Below are 19,532 nucleotides of genomic sequence, written 5' to 3'. Positions count from 1 at the left end.
TGCCCATCAGCTGCAGAGTGAATAAGAAAGACATGACATTTTTATACAGTGGAAAGCTACTCATCTATAAAGATAACCTCCAGGCTCTTCTAAGTAAATGGATACAACTTGAGATCATGCTCATGAATGAAATGGTTCAGAGACTCATGGGTGAATATCCTGTTGTCTTCCTAGTATAAAAAACTAAAGCAGCTAGTTCCAAAATGCACAAAAATATTGTGAAAGTGAAAGGGGAGGAAATGTCTAAAAAGGGAAAGCAGTGGCCATTGTTAACTTGCTGCTGTGTTTTGAAACCATTTTGTTTTAATTGTTCTGATTAGTCTGATCTTAATGTGCTTTGTTATCTTTCATACTATTATATTTGATGGCATGGACAGCTATTTCTTTTTTTTTTTTTTTTTTTATCGGTACTGAACTCACGACCACCTGCTTGCAAGGCAGGTACTTTTGCTGCTGAGCTAAATCCCCAGCCCTTGGACAGCTATTTCAAAGACAACAAAATATGGTCAACATTATTGATTTCCTAGTATCTTGTTTTGAAGCCCAGTATTTCTTTGTTTTGTTTTGATTGACTTTATTATGTTTTGTTTTGTTTGACTATATTGTGTCTGATGGTATGGGCAGCTACTTTGAAGGTCTCCGGTTGTCTTGCTTTGAAATCTGTGTCTCTTAAATTTTTTTCTTATGATCTGTTTTGTTCTGTTTAATTTTACCCTCTTTAAAATAAACTTTAAAAAAAAAAGATGTACTTTTATACAATGGAGTACTACTCAGGTGCAAAGAAGGAAACTCCAGGCTCTTCTTGTAATGAATGTAACTTTGGACCGTACTTAAAAGTGAAATAAATCAGATCCACATGTATAAACATCACATTGTCCCCTTAGTATAAGTAACTGAAAGAAGAAATAAGATCCAAAATATATAATAGATATTGTAAAAGGGGAAGAAACTGCTCAAAAGATGGGGGAGAGGAGAAAAGGAAAAGAAAAATAGCTAAGACAATTATACTAGTAATTTCTATTAGTTCATTGAAAATGGTTTGTGCTTATATTGTTTGATCAATTTTCATGCCAGTATCTTGTAATCTGAACAACTACTTTGAAGATAACAGTATGCAATATATTAACCATTATTAATCCCCTTGGCTTGTTTTGACATTCTATATCATTGTTTTTTCTCTTTAGAATAAATTAAAAAGTTTTATTCTCCCTAACTGTATAAATTCAAAACAATCCTATGTAAATCAACATTCAAATTTTTATTTTATTTTATTTTAGTGCCAGGGATCAAACTCATGACCTTGCGCTTACCAGGCAGACGTTTATGCTTCTGAGTTAAATCCCCAGCCCAACATTTGGATTTTTAAAGGAACTTTATAAGTTTATCCAACAATTTATATGTTTTAAAAGTTCCACTAACTTTAAAAAGGAAGTAGAAATAATGGAGAACTTGTCCTTTCAATTATTACAGAAGCTATAGGCATTACAGTAAACTGAGGCACAACCAGGAGAACTAAACCAGGCAGAGTTGAAGCACTAAGTGAAGTTTATTCGAGCTGGGTACAGATGGGACAAGGGTAATACGACCATTCACATGGGTGTTAGTATAGGGAGAGTACGGCAGGGAGGGGTGGGTGTGTGGGGTCTGGGTCTGCGGAGTTGGGAGCCTTGGTGACATCCATGTCTCACAGGTGCAGCTGTGTGCAGCAGTTGTGTGTTCATCTCCTTTTTGCAGACTCTGTTGGCCTGTTATTTCTGTCTCTGCAGCTGTGCTCAGCGGCTCTGCTCAGGGAAATTTTTCTTCTCTGTCCAGGTGGGGGTCTGACAATCAGAGTAAAATGAATGAGGTAGTAGTAAACCAAGGGACAGACTCTCCTATGCAGAGGATGACCATGCACTAAAGGCAACAAAGTGATGGATGCTCTCCATCAATTTGTGATGTACTCTATGTGGTATATTCAGTGGCTTTGGGAAAACTGTGTAGCGAAATATCACTGTGCTCTCACCTGATTCTAGAAAAATGGCCAATTTTAGGATTAAAGACCTGCATTCAACACATATTACTGTGGTTTGGATCTGGAATGTTCTCCAAATGCTCATGTGTAAAAGACTTGGTCCTCAGCTTGGTCCACTGAGACAGTGGGAATTTAATAGAGAAAGGGCCTTCTGTCCATTCCAGGGCAGGCCCTTGAAGGCAGTGTTGGGATCTGTGTATTCCTCTTTCCCTTTTTGGTTCCCAGCTGCCCTGAAGTGAGCAGCTTGCTCCACCACTCTGCACTCCCTGTCAGGATGTGTGACATCACCCAGTAACCATGGACCGCAAACTCTAATGTCATGAGCCAAAATGAACCCTTGCTCTTTTTAAATTGATCATCTCAGGTATTTTGTTTATAGTATCAGAAATCTAATGTAAAATCAATAAAATAAAGTGAGTTATGTGTGTGAAAAGTCTTCTTTAGCAAAACTTCAAAAATGTAAACTATAGGTAAAAATTAAATAAATTATGTTTTCTCAAATTCAATGACTTCTTTTCAGTCATGGGAACCATGGATCAGAATGATAGCAGATGGCAGAATGGAAAAAGGAATTCACATGTTGAATACCAGGGAGGGATAGAAGAGTATATAGAAGGAAAAGATAGCAACCCCTTGTGAAATGGAACCTTTCAGAAGAAGAAGACCTGAAAGACCACTAGAGAGAGGTTCAAATTTAATATTTAGAAGGGTACAAACAAAAGAACTGTGATCAATCGTTTATTACCACTGATTGGTAAATACTGAAAGCTTGCTCGCACAGAGACCCAGCTCTGCTGCTGGCAGGATGGTGGTGCTGCCTTCCAGACAGCCCTGTGTTCATCAATGAACAGACTCTCCAAAGCCCAGGAGGTCCCGTCCTGAGGACATGGGCAGACTGCCACACAGTATCGTATGTATTTAAAGCTATTCATTCACATTGTTTGTGATGGTGTGACCCAGAAGTGGCCAGGATGTCTCTTCCAACAAGTGACATGTTAAAATAGTCTTTGCAGCAAGGAGAAACAGATTATATGCACACATGGGAAAGATGTTCAAACAGTGCATGAAAAAAAGCCATGTGAGATAGTGAACATCATTTACACAACTAAAACACATGGGACAAAAGTGAAATTCACATTTACGAGAATACACAGAAAATAAAGATATACATTATACCTCACATGGACGTGGGGACTGCCTGTATGGAGAAAAGTGCACACATGCATGGTGACATGCCACTCCAGACCAAAAGTCAGTCTTTGAAGGAGTGACTGGGACACACAACCAGCACAGGTATCCAGGGTTTCCAGTGTGTTTAAGCCTCAGAACAATCCATATAATAATTAAATAGGAACACTGCCCACCAAGCAGCATAACTTACTTAATACATACCCTGGGAGGCTGTGAGATGAAACCAGAATGAAATGGGGTAGATTATTCACAGCAAATGATTGTGATGCTGAGAGGTACAGTCCCTGACTGGCTTAATTTTTGTTTGTTTGTTTGTTACCAAGAATGGAACTCACCACCTCACACTTGCCAGGCAGGTGCTGTGCTACTGTGCTATACCCCCAGCACCTGGTTTAACATAAATGGCTTTTACCCTGTGATGTGCAAAAGTCAGTGCGTTCAGTATAAAGCATACTTTTGCATAAGCTATACATATTCAGTACAAACCCTAATTTTGATCTTTACCCTGGTTAGCAACCACTCATGGTGGAATATTCTTCTGAGATGCTGGTACATCTAGACCCACACAATCGGGAAGACAGACAATCTACAGCTTGCAGCAGTGATGGCGAACCTATGGCACAGCAGGCAGGCAGAGCCTACTCTGCAACGGTGTCATGAGTTGTGTGAGCTGCTTTTCCTAAACTAAAACCTAATTATTCAGGTTTAATTGCAGTTTTGGCACTTTTCGATAAATAAATGTGTTTTGGGTTGCAGTTAGGGACTCGGTTTCTAAAACGTCTGCCCCCACTGGTCCACAGCATGCTGCATTGTCAAGTCAGGTGACATCTATGAGATGCACGTTTGACTTGTGATATTTTTAACTTGTTTATCAGATGTTATCCCTGGAGTAATGCTGGGAACATAATAAACAATGACTGGAGAAAAATAACCTTCACTCACCAGCTTGGCCTTCAGCCCTTCTTGAGTCTGAAGCACAAAGGGAAAACGGAATTAGAACACCAGGACATCACACTTCTCTGCTTACACTTCACATTTTGTACCACTCCTGCTCTTCCCCCCTATTGCTGCCACCCACGCAGCCATCTGTTCCAGGAGGAGCATCGCACCTGGCTTGGGAGGTGAGAAGATACAAGGATAACCAGAGGAAAACAGGTAGACAAAAGGAACATTCTAAGAGTCACTTACCCAACTGCATCAGAAGCTTCTCTATAAGCAGAACACAGAGACAATGTCAACCCTCAGGAGGAGTGGACCCACCCTCCCGAAGCAGTCCTGTCCCAGGGTAAAGGACTCCGCCCCGCCACTGTCCGAACCCCTACCCCACTGTTCCCTGCCCCAGACCCATCTGCAGGCTTTTGATGCCTGGGCTCCTGGCTCTGGGAGACAAAGATTTGGGGCAAGGTTTGGTTTGAAGATGCTCCTGGCTCTTCGTTCCAGAAAGTGCAAGCTTGTCCAGGGGGAGCCTCCAGTCAGTCCGGACACTGCGCAAGCGCAGCTGCGCGAGTCTCGGGCTCTCTTACTGGAGAAATCACTAAAGGTCCAGAAATATCACATTCGATTATTTGCGAAGGACTAGGACATTTTGCCAGGAGGATACATTCCTCTGAACTGTCCACTTTTTCTTTTAAAAGAAAATGATCCTTCGAAAAGCAACGTTATCCACCAAATAAGACTATGGGGTTACGATCGATGACAGCTGTTTTGCTTTGGTTCCCCCCACTCCGGCGCCCTCAGCACTAGGTAGACTGCAAACACGTTTCCCTGACCTTAATTTTGTCTGGAGTTTTGGTCCTGAGTCTTCCTTCCACCCAGGGAGGCCTCCTTCCCGTTCCTGTGCTGAGGGCTCACTCACCATCCCGTCCGCAGCCCTCCCCACCCGGCTTGTGGATGTGATAAATCACTCCCACTGCGGTAGGGATTGACAGTGCCCAGCTTCCCAGTGAGAATTCACCCCGGGCAGTGGCCGGGGAAGCAGTCTTTAGGCGGAGAAATCGTAGGGGAATACGTAGCCGGACCCCTCTCAGATGGAGCCGCAGCCGTTTAGGTACCCAGCACTCACCCAGCTGCCAGGTTAGCCTTCCTGGAAAAGAAAGGAGGAACGGCCTTCATGATGGGGATGCGTGGGAAGGACGGAACCCAGAGCCCGGCAGCTCTTGGTCCTCCGCGCAGCGCCCCGGGGTCCCCGCGGTCACCTCGCTGCTCCTCCTCCGCCCGCCTCTGCTCCTGCAGCTGCTTCGAAAGCATCGCGACTGGGACGCGGAAAGGAGACAGAAACAAGGAAAATAGGGTAAGTGTGTAAATAGAAACACAAGGGTGTAAATATGTACAAGATAGCTGTACCACTACTCTCAGCTCATCCGAAAGAAGTTTGTGCTTTCATTGTCTGTTTCGTTTTCTTTTCACGCCTAAATTTTGTAATCCGAACTACTTTGAAGCTAACAATATGCAATATATTAACCTGTGTTAATTTCCTAGTATTTGGTTTTGAAAATTTATATCTTTATCCTTTTTTTGGTATGTCTTTAAAATTAAAAAAAAAAAGAAACAAAAGAAGGGGAGGACGCTGGGCACGACCCCCGCCCGCGGCCCGCCGCCCCACCTCCTCACCTCCGCGCTCCACCTGAGTCCGCGCGCGCACCCACGCCAGCGCCGCCAGGACCAGCAGCAGCAGCGGAGCGGCGGCCGCCAGGGTCCCCAGGAACGCGCTCCTCCAGGGGGAGGCTCCCGGCAGAAACGCGTCTGGAAAACACCGGGAAAGCGGGAAGAGGCTCTGGAGCCTTGCGGGGATCCTCTTCGCCGGGGCGTGGGGGAGAGGGTGGCGCGGGGAGGAGAGGAGCTCGCGAGCTCTGCGGCCGCCTCGCCTCCTACCCCGGGGGCCACAGGGCTCGGGACGCCGCGACCTTCGGGAGCGCCGGCGGGGGCTCGGCACTTCTCGCTGTGGAATCTGTTTCTCTGCCGAGGCGGGGCGCAGGCCCGCACGGGGTACTGGGGAAGGCTGAGGCCCGGGGGACCACAGGCTGAAACCCCGGGTCCCAGAGCAAAACTGGTGCTTCTACTTCAAAGCTATTTTTAAAATACAGTTTATCACTTTTTTAATGTTCTAAACAAAACAGCTCCCCCAACCCCTATTATTTTAGCCTTTATTTCCGCAGTAGAGATCAAACCCAAATTCTCACCCAAATGAAGTATGGCTATGCACCTCCCAGCTTAGCCACAAGCCGGTTCTCTTTCTCTCCACCTGCTCTTCCTCTGCTCTTCCCTCTTTCTCCCTTCCCTTCCCATCCCATCGCTGTCTCCTCTCCCTCCTTCCTCCCTCCTCCCCTTCCTCTTCCCTCCTTCCTCCACCTATGTCTTCCCTTCTCCCTTCTCCTCCTCCCTTTTTCCTCTTTCCTCCTTCCTCCTCCTCCTTCTTCACTTTGGGACGAGGTTTGGTAAAGTTGCCCATGCTGGGTTGGAACCTGAGCTCTTGCTGCCTCCTCAGCCTTCCCAGTAGCTGTCTCAGGGTTTAGTGCAGACCAGAGACACTAAGTGCAATGGCGCTGTTGTATAACTCTCGCTGTGGTTTCTTCTTCTTAAACTCAAACTCTGAACCCAGTAAACACTGACGTCGCCCCGGCTCCACGGACGACCACCATTTTACTTTCTGTGGCTGTTTGTCCTGGGCACATCTCACAGGTCGAATTATTATACACAGAAATTACTAGGCAGTCAGAGGGGTGAACCCTTGAGGGAGCACATGCAGGAGTCAGAGGCACCAAGACCGTCGGGCATGGGGCGTGAGTCTGAGAAGTAGCCAGGTCCCTGGGCTCCCAGAGATGAGTAACAGCTGGAAGTCCTACTGCAATTTGCATTGCAGTCCCTGAGCCCAGATAGGCACCATTTGCATGGACCAGAACATCTGGACCCACCCTCTCCTTTTCCAGGAATGCCTTTGCTCTTCTGTGTTCAAGAGTAACAGATAAGCTAACATTCATGAATAACCCTGCTCGCTTTGTGCCCTTGCTGGGTGCCTTGCTTTTCTCCTGGATCAACATTCGCTAAGCCGTTGAACGTACAGGTTGATGGTAGTTTGATGCATGTTGTACCCACGCTGGGACTTTGCCATATAAACCATCACGGCAGAGACACGCACTCGGGACCCCTCCTGGAAACCCAGCAACTGTTCTTCTTTGCAATAAATTCACGTAAATTTCTCCTTCATTCAGTGCCTCAATCCTGGATGTCGTGAGACCCCAAACTTGGCACATCTGATAGCTATCAGGCTGGGAGTTATTTTCCCCACCCCAGAATCATTCAGAATTTGTTCTTTTTCTATCTGGCTTAGTCTACTTAGCATAAGTGATATTTTAGTTTTACAGGTTATTTTTCTAGAAGTATGTTCTCCTTGTACAAATGCATTGGGCCACAACAGATTGGTCCCTTACCACTGGTGCTTTCCAAAGCACAGGCGTAGAGGTTAAAAGCAATGGCTTCAAGCCTGGCTTAATTAGCTGAGGCAGAAAATTGGAAAGTTCAAGCCCAACCTAGACAACTTAGCGAGACCAGGTCTCGAAAGAAAAAGTAGAAATGGCCTGGCATATAGCTCAGTGGTAGAACTCCTATGGCACAAAAGAAAAAAAGCGACCTCAGACTTCAGGGTCTGCTGCCTCCTCGACCTGACACACGCAGCATCACCCACTGTCCCAGCCCCTCTGGCCTCTGTATTTGCCCTTCTGCCAGACACCTATGTGACTCACACTGTCTGTACAGACTGTATACACATACATGCAAATCTAAAACTGCATCTGCAAAGTTTAATAGATGTGAACATACATTTTGATACAAGTCCAAAAAGGCGGAAAAGACCAAAAAAAACCCCAAAACCTGGATTCTCTGATGCAGAGTCTCCCCTTTTCTTAGAATGTTTCCTTTAGGCAATTTGTAAATCCTTTATTGCTTTGAGATGTGGGTAAAACTTTTTAAGAGCTAAATAAACCTCTTGCCAGCTTCACAACCCAGGACTCCTTATTTTTAAGGGCCTTGGCTCGACTTGAAAACATCAAGGCTGAGGCAGCCTGTTATGACTCCTGGGGGTTTAATGTAAGCGTCTGCTTCCAGAAATGAGGTGTGAGGTGCCTTATTTCTCCTTGGGATAAAGACTGTTGCCAAAGATGGTTACCCCACATGTTGGAGGGTTTACTGATTTATTTAGAGACAGGGTCTTTCTGTGTTGACCAGGCTGGGCTTAAACTCTAGGGCTTGAGAGATCCTCTTGCCTTGGCCCCTGAGTAGCTGGGACTACAAAAGGACATGACCCCACCAGGCTTATTGGGGAAATTAAAATGAACTCTGATGCACGATGCGGCCATGTCCTACCACTGGGGGACAAGCCATTTACCTTGAGACCACATATACAGTGAGTTGTTTCTGCCCGTCTCTACAAAAGGAGAGCTTTCTTCCTGTTATACTAACATAGCCACTGATTTGGACTGACATGAAAATGGCCAATAGCCTGAGTTTGCCACAGTTGGTTGGGTGTGGTGGTTCACACCTGAATCCCAGCACCATAGGAGGCTGTGGCAGGAAGATTGCTAGTGGGAGCCCAGCCTACACAAGTTAGTGATATAAGGAGACTCTGTCTCAGAAAAGGGTGGGGGGCAGGGAGATACCTCAGTGTGAAGGCCCTGAGGGAATTACTAGCACTGAAAAAAAAAAAAAGGAAGGAAGAAAAGAAAAAAGAAATTTAAAGCAATTAGAACCAGCACTATGGAACCTTCAGTAGACGTCTCATAAGACTTTTATGTGCTTGTTTTGTTTGTGTTTTGAGACAGGATCTCACAGTGTAGTTCCAACTGGCCTTGAACTCACTATGTCATCTAGTCTGGCCTCACACTCACAACAATCCTCCTGCCTCAGCCTCCTGACTGCTAGGATTACACGTGTGCGCTACCATACCTGGTTCTTGTTCAGATTTTGGTACTAAATATGATTTGATACTAAATTTCAACTCATTGCCTAAACATCTACTTCTCCAAATTACCTTTTTACAGTCCATAGACACCTCCAACACCACTCCTGGTCCCCTTCCCTATTTTCTAGCATCTCCCACCTTCTAATTTATGACATGATTTACTCGTACTGTTTTTATATGTCCCCCACAGGAATGAGGAAATGAAGGTAAGGTGTCAAGGTCAACTCACGCTTTACTCAGCCAGGCCTCAGAGCACTGCATCCTTCCAGGACCCTCACACGGAGAACACGATGCCTAGCTATGCAAGGGAGAGCGCGCACCCAACTGACCTGCTATGTGGAGCACAAACTCCTTCTTCTGGTCCAGCAAGGGGTTCTGGATGGAGCAGGACACGTTGCTAGGGGCTGTCCCTCCGGCAACCACAGATGTCTCCAGATGGAACAGGCCTTGAACATCCTGGAAGATGGCTTCAGACTCTGGAGACAGGCACTGGCCTCTATGGTCCCTCCACTGAGCCTTGGGTTTTGGGTACCAGCCAGTGGAGCTACATCTTAGCTGAATGCCTCCTTCCTTGTAGCCCTCAAGGGAAATATGAGGGTCTGAGCCCAGCCCTGAGAGATACAAAAAAGAATGAGAAAAGAGAGACTGTTTCCAAGAAGTTGGACATGAAGTCCACATCACACCATTCACCATTTGCAGTCACCGTAAGACATCAGGAACTGTGACTGCTTAATGCATGGTTGAGCTGACACCTCCCCGCCTATCAACTTCTAACGACTGCCTAGGTCACAGTGGCATGTGTTAACAGAACACTACTGTACTACTTTGGAGGGACATTGGAAATTTGGGTGAAGAAGGCTACAGGCATTTAGTTATATTGTGCGAGAGACAATTCTTTGGAAAGAACTATCTTACCTCAAATTCAATAGGTCGCCCTCTTTTTGATTCTCAGTAGAGGTCAAGTTCTTGCATTATATTTCTTTGTAGTCTCATGTAGTTAACTGACTCTTTATCTGCTATCCTCTGTCTATCTTTTCCAGGATTAGAGATTGAACCTAGGCCTTTGCACATGCTAGTCAAGTGCTCTACCACTGAGCCACATACTCAGCCATATGTGTTGAATAGCAAAACATTAACATGGTCAAAATATCAATCCTGAGCCAAGTGTGGTGGTGCATTCCTGTAATCCTGGCATTCTAGGAGGCTGAGGCAAGAGGATCCCAAGTTCAAGCCCAGCCAGGACAACTTAGTGATTTAACGACACCTTGTCTCAAAAAATAAAACAAGATTAATGTGAAGGCCATAAGTTCAATACTAAAAAAAAGTTAATTCTGTAAAAATGTGTATCCCTAGCCTTCCTCCATCCTTTTTTATTCTATTATATCCCCTTCTCCTTCAGTCACCAATTTCATGAGTTTCTAATACGTTTTCATTTGTTACTTTTTGCAATGTTCTTCTTTCTTTTCGGTACACAAAAGTGCAACACATTACCAAATCTCTTTTATATCTTGATTTTTTTTCTTTTAATAATATACCTTAGGAATCACCCAAAACCATGATTTAAGTACTCCTCACTTTTCCAGTTACAGCCTATGGATCACCCATGTGAGAGACAGGCTGTGTCTTTTTGGTCAAAACACAAGGCCAAGTAATTCCATTTTGGGTTTAAATGCCCTGGCCACCTCCTCACTACCTCCCCTCCACTCCTGTTAATATCCTGAGCTCCAACAAGTGCTGACCATATACCTTTTCCCAAAACACAGCTGGTTTCCAGGACAAAGCACCAAGAACCGTGCATCCCAAACTGAGCCTTCCTGCTCTCTAACCACCCCCACCTAAGAATCAAGGCCTTTTGCTCCCAATGCCATGCCTTGTACCACTCTAGTCAAACACGATAAGATTGTAAGCCTTTGAACTCAGCCAATGAATGTAACTCTCAGTTGCTTTTTCTGCATTAGGGATAAAAGGAGCAGCCTTCTTTTGTCCTGTGTGTCTAACTATTTCGTGCTCACAGAACTAAATGCCTTTTTGGAATGCCTTCTGCAGAACTAAATGCCTTTTTGAAAATTCTTGATGTCTAATTGCTTTATTATCTGCATCAACAATTTGAGTCTAGGGCTTATTTCCAACACCCAGAAGATGGCTAGACCATATTCAGCTTCTAGGTGTGGACAATCTCCACTCCACAATTAGAATTAATGCAATGCAGATTAGACTGATACAGAATGGACATTATGGGTTTGTATCGCTAAGGTAAATTCTGGGAAGTGGGACTGTTGTATCCTAGGAAGGCAGACAGAATCCCACTAGGCCCCAGGCAGAGCTTCTTGACTTTGAGCTCCACCAACCACACAAGAGAAAGCCACTTTTCCTAGAGCCACCAGGACAGTGTCCTGGAACTTCTGAATTTCCTCCAATTTGAAAGATAAAAATTTACATTTTGAAGTAGTTTAATTTCCTTTCTCTAATTAAAAGCAATAATTATCATCTTTATGTTTAACAGTCACAGCATATTTTGTGTGTGTGTGAATTCTTGTTCTTTTGTAGATGGATCAATTTCTTTGTTTTTGAACACCTTTATTTAAAATCAGGAATATTTTCCAGGATTCTGTATCTGCTTGAGAAAAGCAGCTCTTAGGAAACTGACCTTTTTTTGACCCTCTGGCTGGTGGTCGGGTACATACCTGCTACCTCCAGCATCCAGATGGCGCTGCCAGAGAAGTTGTCAGAGTGGAATCGGCATCCATAAGGACCCTCATCAGAGGGCACCACACCGTAGAGCTGCAGGGTCACACTGCCATCAACAATTGCATCTGTGAAGAGTTTGGTCCTGTTCTGGAACTGCACCATCTGCCTTTCGAAGAGCTCCTGCCCATCCTGGTACAGATGCACCACATCTGAGGCCTGGCCGCGGAACCAAAGAATCTCCATGTGCTCCGCATTCAGGGGCTGTGACAATTGGCATAGGAACTCCACCTCGTGCTCCACATGGGCCAATATTACTTCCTCAGGGCCTATCACTTTGACAAAGCAAGAACCACAGCCACAGTCAATCCATTTTCAAATATCACGTGAAGGCCATTTTTCAGGTTAGAAACATACAATAAACTGTTCAAATTATGAAGATGACACACTCTACAGGGATGTCTGGCCTGGTTTCTTGAACTGGTAACACCATGAGAAAAGTAAGGGCACAGATTAAAACACATGGAATGTTACAGCCAGAGACAAAACCTGGTCCTAGACTGGTTATTGGTTTGAATCAACCAAGAGTTATTTTGTAGACAGTTACGGCCAGGGAAACAAATTAAAAGCAATCATTGACATCTCAAAAATAAAATTATACTATACAATTGAGTAAAAAATTACATATTTGCACAGATGCCCTGAGATCCAAAAGGGTAGACATCAAATTGTTGATGGTGGAAATTTCTGCATGATGGTAATAGGTGTTTTCTTATTTTTGTTTCTTTGCTTTTCTAACTTTTAAGGTACTACGTATGTATATATTCTGTAAAAGCAAAATCTATATATACACACATATAATGTAGATACAATATATATATATATAATGTAAAATACTATATGTGCGCCTTGCTTCATGGGTTTTTATGGTTAAAGACCAACCAAATGGTGTTAGGCCTACACGTGACCTTTCATTTAGCCATTCTCTCCTTCCCCATGGTGTTTCCATGTTGCTGCTCTGCTCTCCCCAAATTAGTCTGCTTTGTTTTTTCCAAGTTTAGCTAAAGCCTTCTCCCATAGCTCAACCACCAGAGATCCCTTCACGACCTGCAGAACATGGAGCTGTGTCGTTCTTTGTGCAATTTGAGACAACTTGTTGCCCATGAGGTGAATTCTCAAAACCCTTTTACCATCTTCCCTTTTTGGATATCTCCAGCTATCTTTCCCACCACCTGATATACCTGATTTTCTTCCTAGATCCACCCTGCCTCAGTTTTTCCTCCACCTATGATCTTCCTGGAGGATGTGTCTCTCACAAAACTCTGCATTACCTCTTCTCTATTCTTCTTGTTGGTTTTCAGGGAAGAAATTTGCTCTTAGCTGTGCTTAGCTCCCAAAGTCTTCGGACGTGGTTTTCTTGCAGCTATTTATGTCATAACTATCCCCTTCCCTTGACTCTGAGCTGCCTCAGTTCTTTGGTGTCTCTGATTTCAGCCTAAGACCTTAGGAGATTCCAAGTGTGTAATTAATATACAACCTCAGTTGGCTATCTTTTGTAAGAGATGGTATAACAAGAGATGTCTTTTTTGTCTTCTAGACCTATGAAGTTAGTGGAGTTTATAATATTTACCAGCTTGTTCAGCACAAACACAAATAAAAGTTTTCTGCGCCTTCTATAATGCTTTCCGCTCTGCCTATGGACTTCAAAGTCCTGGGAAGTGTGCTAAGGCTGACAAAATGGTGGCTGAGCAGCAGGCACTGCACAGGCTCAGAGCAGTGGCTCTTTAACCACACGGCTGGCGGGGCTGCAGAGACAGGTAAGACCTACTACCTGAGTTCGCCTTCCCAGGATGAAGGAAGAGGAGAACATGAGTGAGGATCAAGAGGAGGCTAGGCGAAAATACTCTCTTCAAAAATCCCAGGGATCCTAAGAAGTCAGCCATCTGTCATCAGCAGTGAGAGTCACCTGGAGAGCAACAAAGAGATAGTGCCTGACACAGGCCATCTGAACTCATGGGGCCTTGATAAGTTTTTCTGATTCTTGAGTTCTTTACAATTGTCCTAGGATTGGCCTCTTTTTATGCTGCAACTGGATGTGGGAGCTTCTAATTTTATCAGGCAATGCTGTTAATAGCCTCCTTGGCCTTGCTCAAATTGATAAAGCAGCAGGTGGACAGGGATAATGGGTCCCAGAGGAAGGGGCCTTTGATCTGAGTATTGTTCAGATCCAGGAATAGAGTCATACATTGTGTCAGGGCTCAGCACCACCCCTCTCTTGCGTTAAGGACCTTCCTCAAACAAAAGGAAATCTGCAGAATCTCATTCTTACCAAACTTGTCATCACTGCTCTTTGTCCTAGAACATCATGCTTACAGAAAAGAGGAACCAACACAGAGTTCTGCTGCTTCCAAAATGGAATGTGCCTGCCAGTTCCAACATTGTGGAACCTTTTCATTCAGGCTTGAGGCCTCAGGAGTTACTTCCAAGTAGGGGAGCTGGCCACTTCCCTATGTTTATAGCAGTTCCAGTGACAGAGCCATCCCATCTAGCCATCCATTCCTCTGTGGGCACCCAACCCTAGTCCATATGAGGGCTCTCCTCCTTAAGTAATGTCTTCCTTGGCCCTGTGGTAATATCTCACAGCCTGGTGGCCAGCAAACATGGTGTGGCCTGTAAGTCTTTGAATTCACAGGGAACTCTCCATATTTCCCATCCATTTAAATTGTGAGAGTTTAAGCAAGTTTTGTAACTGGATGAACTTCATTCTCTTTCCTAACAATGGAAGGAACCAATGTCAATTTGGAAAATTGTTGAGCCTCCCATACGTTGGCTAGATGCTGTTTGTTTGTTTGTTTTTTGAGACAAGGTCTCACTATATAGTACAGCTGGTCTTGAACTTGCTTTTGTAACCCAGGCTAGTCTTGAACTCACAGTGATCCTCCTGCCTCAGCCTGCTAAATTCTGGGATTACAGGCATGTGCCATCAAGCCCAGCAATGCTTTTTAAATAAAAGTTAGCATCTCTTCCCCCCACCTCCATATATCTGCTCTCTATCTTCCAGGGACACCTCTCTCCTTCACTCCATCACAGTAGGGTAAGGTCCACAGTGGGTTTCTGTTCTTTATTTCCCTCAGTTTTCTCTTTTGACTTTCCGCCCCATATTCCACTCTGCTTGGCTTTCCTGCTGCAGATTCTTGGTGTGGCACATGTTCTTGTGTCCTGTGGCAGCAGAGCTGCAGCCTACTGTCAGCAACATCACTGGCATAATGTGCATGAAAGAATTTAGAAGCCACTGGGCCACAGTGCAAGGGGGGGGGTGTACAGGTGTACTGAGAAGTGCTCTCTGAGTTGGGAAGGACTCTGCCTAACAGGAATGCAATGGGAGGGAGAGGTCTTGGCCTGAGAGGTGAATGCATTGGGTAATGCTGGCTGTGGAGCTCAAACTTTGAGTGGGGGGAAGTAGAGGAGCAAGTTGAGGTGCTTGCATTTGTGCATCAGATGGGTTCCTCAAGAGGAAGAGCTTGGTGTTCTGTCTAGAAGGACCTGGCTGTTTTGATGCTAGCATCTACGGAAATTATTATTCACTCAATAACTAGCATCAACAGAGGACTTGGGCAGGGGTCAAGGCTCTGGTCAAATAGGCTGACCTCTTGCCCTGTATGGCTGAGGGCAGGGATGTGTCTGTGGAGGTCTTGAACCTGGCAAGGAAGGCAAAGAATCATTACTGGCTTTTCTGTTTTCTCTCCTTTTCCCTTAGCTCCTTTTTCCCTTGTGTGCTTTTGACATTTGTCTGAACACTAGACAGAATAAGGCTCCCTCAGGCAGAACTCTGAGGAGGTATGAGCATCAGCTAACACCTTGCAAAGCAGTAGGAGCTCTGCCTAGGGATGGATCCCTTTTGGTGGACTAGATTCTGAGGACAGAGGCTAGGTGGTGACATCATTTCTCCTACAAGAAGGTGATGGAGCAATAGACAGACACCAGAACTAGGGGCACAGCTGCTCACAGAATGAATGAGCACTTGCTCTATCTTAGTCAGGGAGGCTATATATGCAGGGGATTAAGAGGCTGGGGAAGTGTGCTTGAGGGTTGTGAACTAATGAGAGGACCCCAGTTCTTTGTTGTGATATATCCATGGGCTTTGTATCACAGACACTGCAGGAGGGGAGACTAAACACAGAGGTGCACCCACACAGGTACATATGTCACAGTCATGAACACTAACTCAAACTGAGCACTTCCTACCTACCAAGCATTTACCAAGATCACAAATACTATTACCATATTGCTAATAAATTCAAATCACAGACAAGAAAAGAGGTACCGGGAATGAGGCCTCTGCACACATGGGTTTCATCTGAGCTATCTGCTTCTGGAGCCTTGCTCTGTGCTTCTTACAGCTTTCAGTGGAATTTTTGATTTCCTGTATATCTCTGTGCATCTGCTTTATGTATTCTGTTTCTTATATTGCTCATCTAGGAATTCTATCTTTTTGTTTAGTTCCTCCAATTTTTTAACTGTGTTTTCTTTAGATATATTCAGCATCTCTTTCATTTCTTTTATCATTTCTTCTTTTACATTGGAGATTACTTCTAGTTTGAATTCCTTTAAGGCTTCCTGGAATTGCTTATTTATTTCAGTTGCTATTATGTCCAATATTTGAGGTGTATGGCATATATTTTCTTCTATATACATCGCTCCTAAGGTTTCTTTGGATGGGCTGGAGGTTTGAGATTGTAATTTGGTCTTTCGTTTTGTCATTTTCCTATATTTCTGTGTTTCGAGTATTATTCTAAGGCTTCTTCAGGGTCTGTTGGAAATCCTCTTCTATGCGCTCAGCTCCTGGGACTCTGGCACCCAGTTCCCTGGATTGATAGAGGGTCACTGGGGGTGGAGCAGGCCGGCTCAAGCCCAGCCTCTAGAACCAATGGCACCCGCCTGCTTGCTTAGCACTCCAGAGTCTGCCAAGCACAGCTGGGAGAAGGGAGGCTGATGCCTGCTCACCAGGACCTGCTGTGCTGCTCGAGTGAACCCGGAAGGTGTGCGAGGTTCCCTGGCCCAGCCGGCCCACAGAGGGTCCCAAACTAGCTGGAGGGCGGGAGGGGGGTGGGGGTGGGGGACAGTGCGGGGGCGGGGGGTGCTCTGGAACCAGTGGCGCCCTCCTGCTTGCTTAGAACCCTGTGCTTCTTTCAGCACACATTCTCACCAGCTGCTGTATAGCTCAGGCCTAGGGGCACCTTGTGGTCATGACTACTTTTGTCAGGAACCTGATCACAGCCATCTCACCACCCACTGCAGAAGAGTCAGGGTCCTCAGTGTCAGACATAAAAACCACCCAACCACCCAGTAAATACATTTACAATCCCACTGTCAGATGAAACAGTTTAAACCAGAGCTGGCTAAGGTTTTATCAAAATGTCTGGTTGAACAGGAGGCACCTGTGCTAAGTCCTTTTGTGTAACCCTCAAGTATGTGTCCTTGAAAACCTTCACTGTGGACGAAAGTGACCTGGCAGCTTCCCAAAGGGAAATCAGTGATTTTAGAAGGTCGCCAGGCAACACCCCATCCTGAAACAGCAGCCTCCTCCCCACTTGCTGCTTGAATTCTCCTTTTCAGACTGCACTCTGCAGGTTAGACTCTAATTTTGACTAAAGTTTCCCAAAGGGAAATCAGTGATTTTAGAAGGTCGCCAGGCAACACCCCATCCTGAAACAGCAGCCTCCTCCCCACTTGCTGCTTGAATTCTCCTTTTCAGACTGCACTCTGCAGGTTAGACTCTAATTTTGACTAAAGTGAGCACACTCCATGCACCAATGCTGAAATGCACTTCAGATTCTGGTCCTGCTGAGGTTTTGCTGAGGACAGGAACATAAGAGGGTGGACATGTTGGCTGTCCAGAGAAGATGGAGAACTCAGTGAAGGGAAAAGTAGACAAGAAAGGGGGTGTTTTCCTTGCTCTCTTAGGAGCTTTGGGCTGCTCCAGGCTGGAGATAGAGAGATAAGGACTCCCGCACACCACTGAGGAGGAAACCGTGCCACCTCCATCCAGGAGAAGGTCAGTTCTCTCCCACCCGCCCTCTTCTTCTTTCTTCTCTCCTTTCCCTCCTTACTCTCCTTGCCTTCATTCCTACTTTTCCTGGTCTCTAATTCCTACACAACATGCAGTGTTCTCTTGATTTCCAACCCTCCATTCTTGAATCTCTTTCATATTGCTTTGCTTTGCTACTTTTGCAAACTGTGCAGCTGGTGTGTCTTGCCTCTCTTCTATTCTTGTGTTCTAAACCAAAAGCCTCATAAGGTAGATGGGGCTTTATACTCCCTGATACTCGCACCACAAGCACCCACTGTAATGCTTTGTCCACAGAAGCCACTAGTTATTCCCCACAAGTCTGCAATGGCTTGCTTTCAGTAGAGGATTTCCACCCTCTTGGTCTCTAAGGGAGATGAATCACCTCCAGAAGAGACCCTTGACGGGGTGTGGTGGCACAACCAGACTGAAGCAGGAGGATCACAAATTCAAGCCTAGCATGAGTAACTTAAAATTTTGAGATTTTGTTACACAATAAATATCTGGGGATGTAGAGATCCTGAGTTCAATTTGCAGTCCCATGAAGAAGAGGAAACAGATAAGATGGAGATGGAGATGGAGATGGAGATGGAGATGGAGATGGAGATGGAGATGGAGATGGAGATGGAGATGGAGATGGAGATGGAGATGGAGATGGAGAAGGTGAAGGTGAATGAAAAGAAGAAGAAGGAGAAAAGAAGAAGAAGGAGGAGGAAGAAGGCCAAGAGGAGGAGGAGGAGAAAAAGGAGAAGGCGGCAGAAGGGGAAGGCCTCATTTGAGAGGAAAACAGAACACCTGAGAAACCTGCTACATGGGAGGTGCCCCCCAAGGGGATCTCCTTTTATCCACACTGAAAAAGCTCTTCCCATCATTTCCTGCTCCCCATTTCTGAAAGACAGAGGCTTAGGCACATGTTGAGAATAAGTCACATACCTTTCAGGTAGCATTAAAAGGTCCAGAACAACAAACAAACAAACAAAACAGATACCTCACCTCCTGGGCACAATGGTAACGATTGTTGTAAAGTATCTTAGGTCTTGATGCTAAGACAGATAGACATGGGCTGGCAGCTGGGTTCAGCAGGGCAGTTCATTTCAGACTGAATAATTCCCACCTTCCACTTTAAGACATATGCTGTTGGCTCTGCCCTTTGCTATAAAAACCAACATAGATAGAACAAAATGAGGAAATCCCTGTCACATCCTGTCCCTGTGAGGAAAATCAAAAATTAAATTCCCATGGAAAATGTCCATCTAGGATCTCAGAAGGAGGGCAAAGGTATTTAGAGCTTCACAGAGCAGACTGTGAAGTTCAAAGGCTGAGAGTGAAGGAAGAATGGCTCAGAGAGCTGCCCAGGATCCCTGAACAGGTCAAGCTGGGGTTCTGGGCAGGCATGATGGCCTCCCCTCACTAGCTCAACTCTCCTCATGATTACAGAAAAAGAGAGACTAAAGTGTAACCTTCAGTAAAGCGTGAAAAGGTGTTCGTGCCCACCTCGTACTTAATGTACTATACTCTAATCTCTTCAGGGAAAAGTCAAGAACACAGCCTGGGAATATTGCTATAAATAAACCCTCAAGAGTTGTCCATATAGTTCAGAAATGGGCTGGGTGCTACATCAG

General features: G+C 45.1%; 1 protein-coding gene and 1 long non-coding RNA gene across 7 annotated transcripts; one reads left to right on the top strand and one right to left on the bottom strand.

Annotated features, from left to right (window-relative positions):
- Nucleotides 1-1,527: 1,527 nt before the first annotated feature.
- Btnl9 (butyrophilin like 9) lies at nucleotides 1,528-19,066 on the bottom strand. Of its 6 annotated transcripts, none has more exons than XR_002791831.2 (10): nucleotides 18,904-19,066; nucleotides 13,675-13,809; nucleotides 11,843-12,178; nucleotides 9,488-9,769; nucleotides 5,816-5,947; nucleotides 5,401-5,457; nucleotides 4,528-5,288; nucleotides 4,394-4,414; nucleotides 4,148-4,174; nucleotides 1,528-1,820 (listed from the first exon to the last, which is right to left on the bottom strand). XR_002791831.2 is itself a non-coding variant. In XM_013155119.3 (10 exons), the coding sequence occupies exons 2-10, from the start codon at nucleotides 13,784-13,786 to the stop codon at nucleotides 1,786-1,788; spliced, it is 1,230 nt and encodes a 409-aa protein (XP_013010573.1). In that variant the 5' UTR covers nucleotides 13,787-13,809; nucleotides 18,904-19,066; the 3' UTR covers nucleotides 1,528-1,785. The 6 variants fall into 6 exon arrangements, 4 of the variants coding, with proteins under 4 accessions (XP_013010573.1, XP_013010575.1, XP_063105432.1 ...); XR_010047688.1 differs by having other exon boundaries at nucleotides 4,975-5,288; XM_013155119.3 differs by having other exon boundaries at nucleotides 5,061-5,288.
- On the top strand, nucleotides 5,288-11,669 carry LOC134476152 (uncharacterized). The gene is made up of 2 exons (XR_010047690.1): nucleotides 5,288-5,495; nucleotides 9,349-11,669. It is a non-coding gene; the product is annotated as an uncharacterized LOC134476152 (long non-coding RNA).
- Nucleotides 19,067-19,532: the final 466 nt, after the last annotated feature.

The sequence above is a fragment of the Cavia porcellus genome, unplaced genomic scaffold (genome assembly GCF_034190915.1).
Source record: "Cavia porcellus strain 051 isolate PalLab524CR breed Dunkin Hartley unplaced genomic scaffold, mCavPor4.1 scaffold_1, whole genome shotgun sequence".
NCBI classification, from domain to species: domain Eukaryota; kingdom Metazoa; phylum Chordata; class Mammalia; order Rodentia; family Caviidae; genus Cavia; species Cavia porcellus.
The sequence above is the reverse complement of the archived record's forward strand: the minus strand, read 5'-3'. Positions and strand labels throughout refer to the sequence as shown.

Bases quoted from the DNA above. Each gene is read 5' to 3' on its own strand.
- Btnl9 (XM_013155119.3), bottom strand. From the start codon at position 13,786: ATGGCTGACTTCTTAGGATCCCTGGGATTTTTGAAGAGAGTATTTTCG. The intron at 4,415-5,060 runs GTGAGTGAGCCC...TTCTGCTTATAG, and splicing joins GGAGGGCTGCGGACGGGATG to AGAAGCTTCTGATGCAGTTG. The intron at 4,175-4,393 runs GTAAGTGACTCT...TTTGTGCTTCAG, and splicing joins GAAGCTTCTGATGCAGTTGG to ACTCAAGAAGGGCTGAAGGC.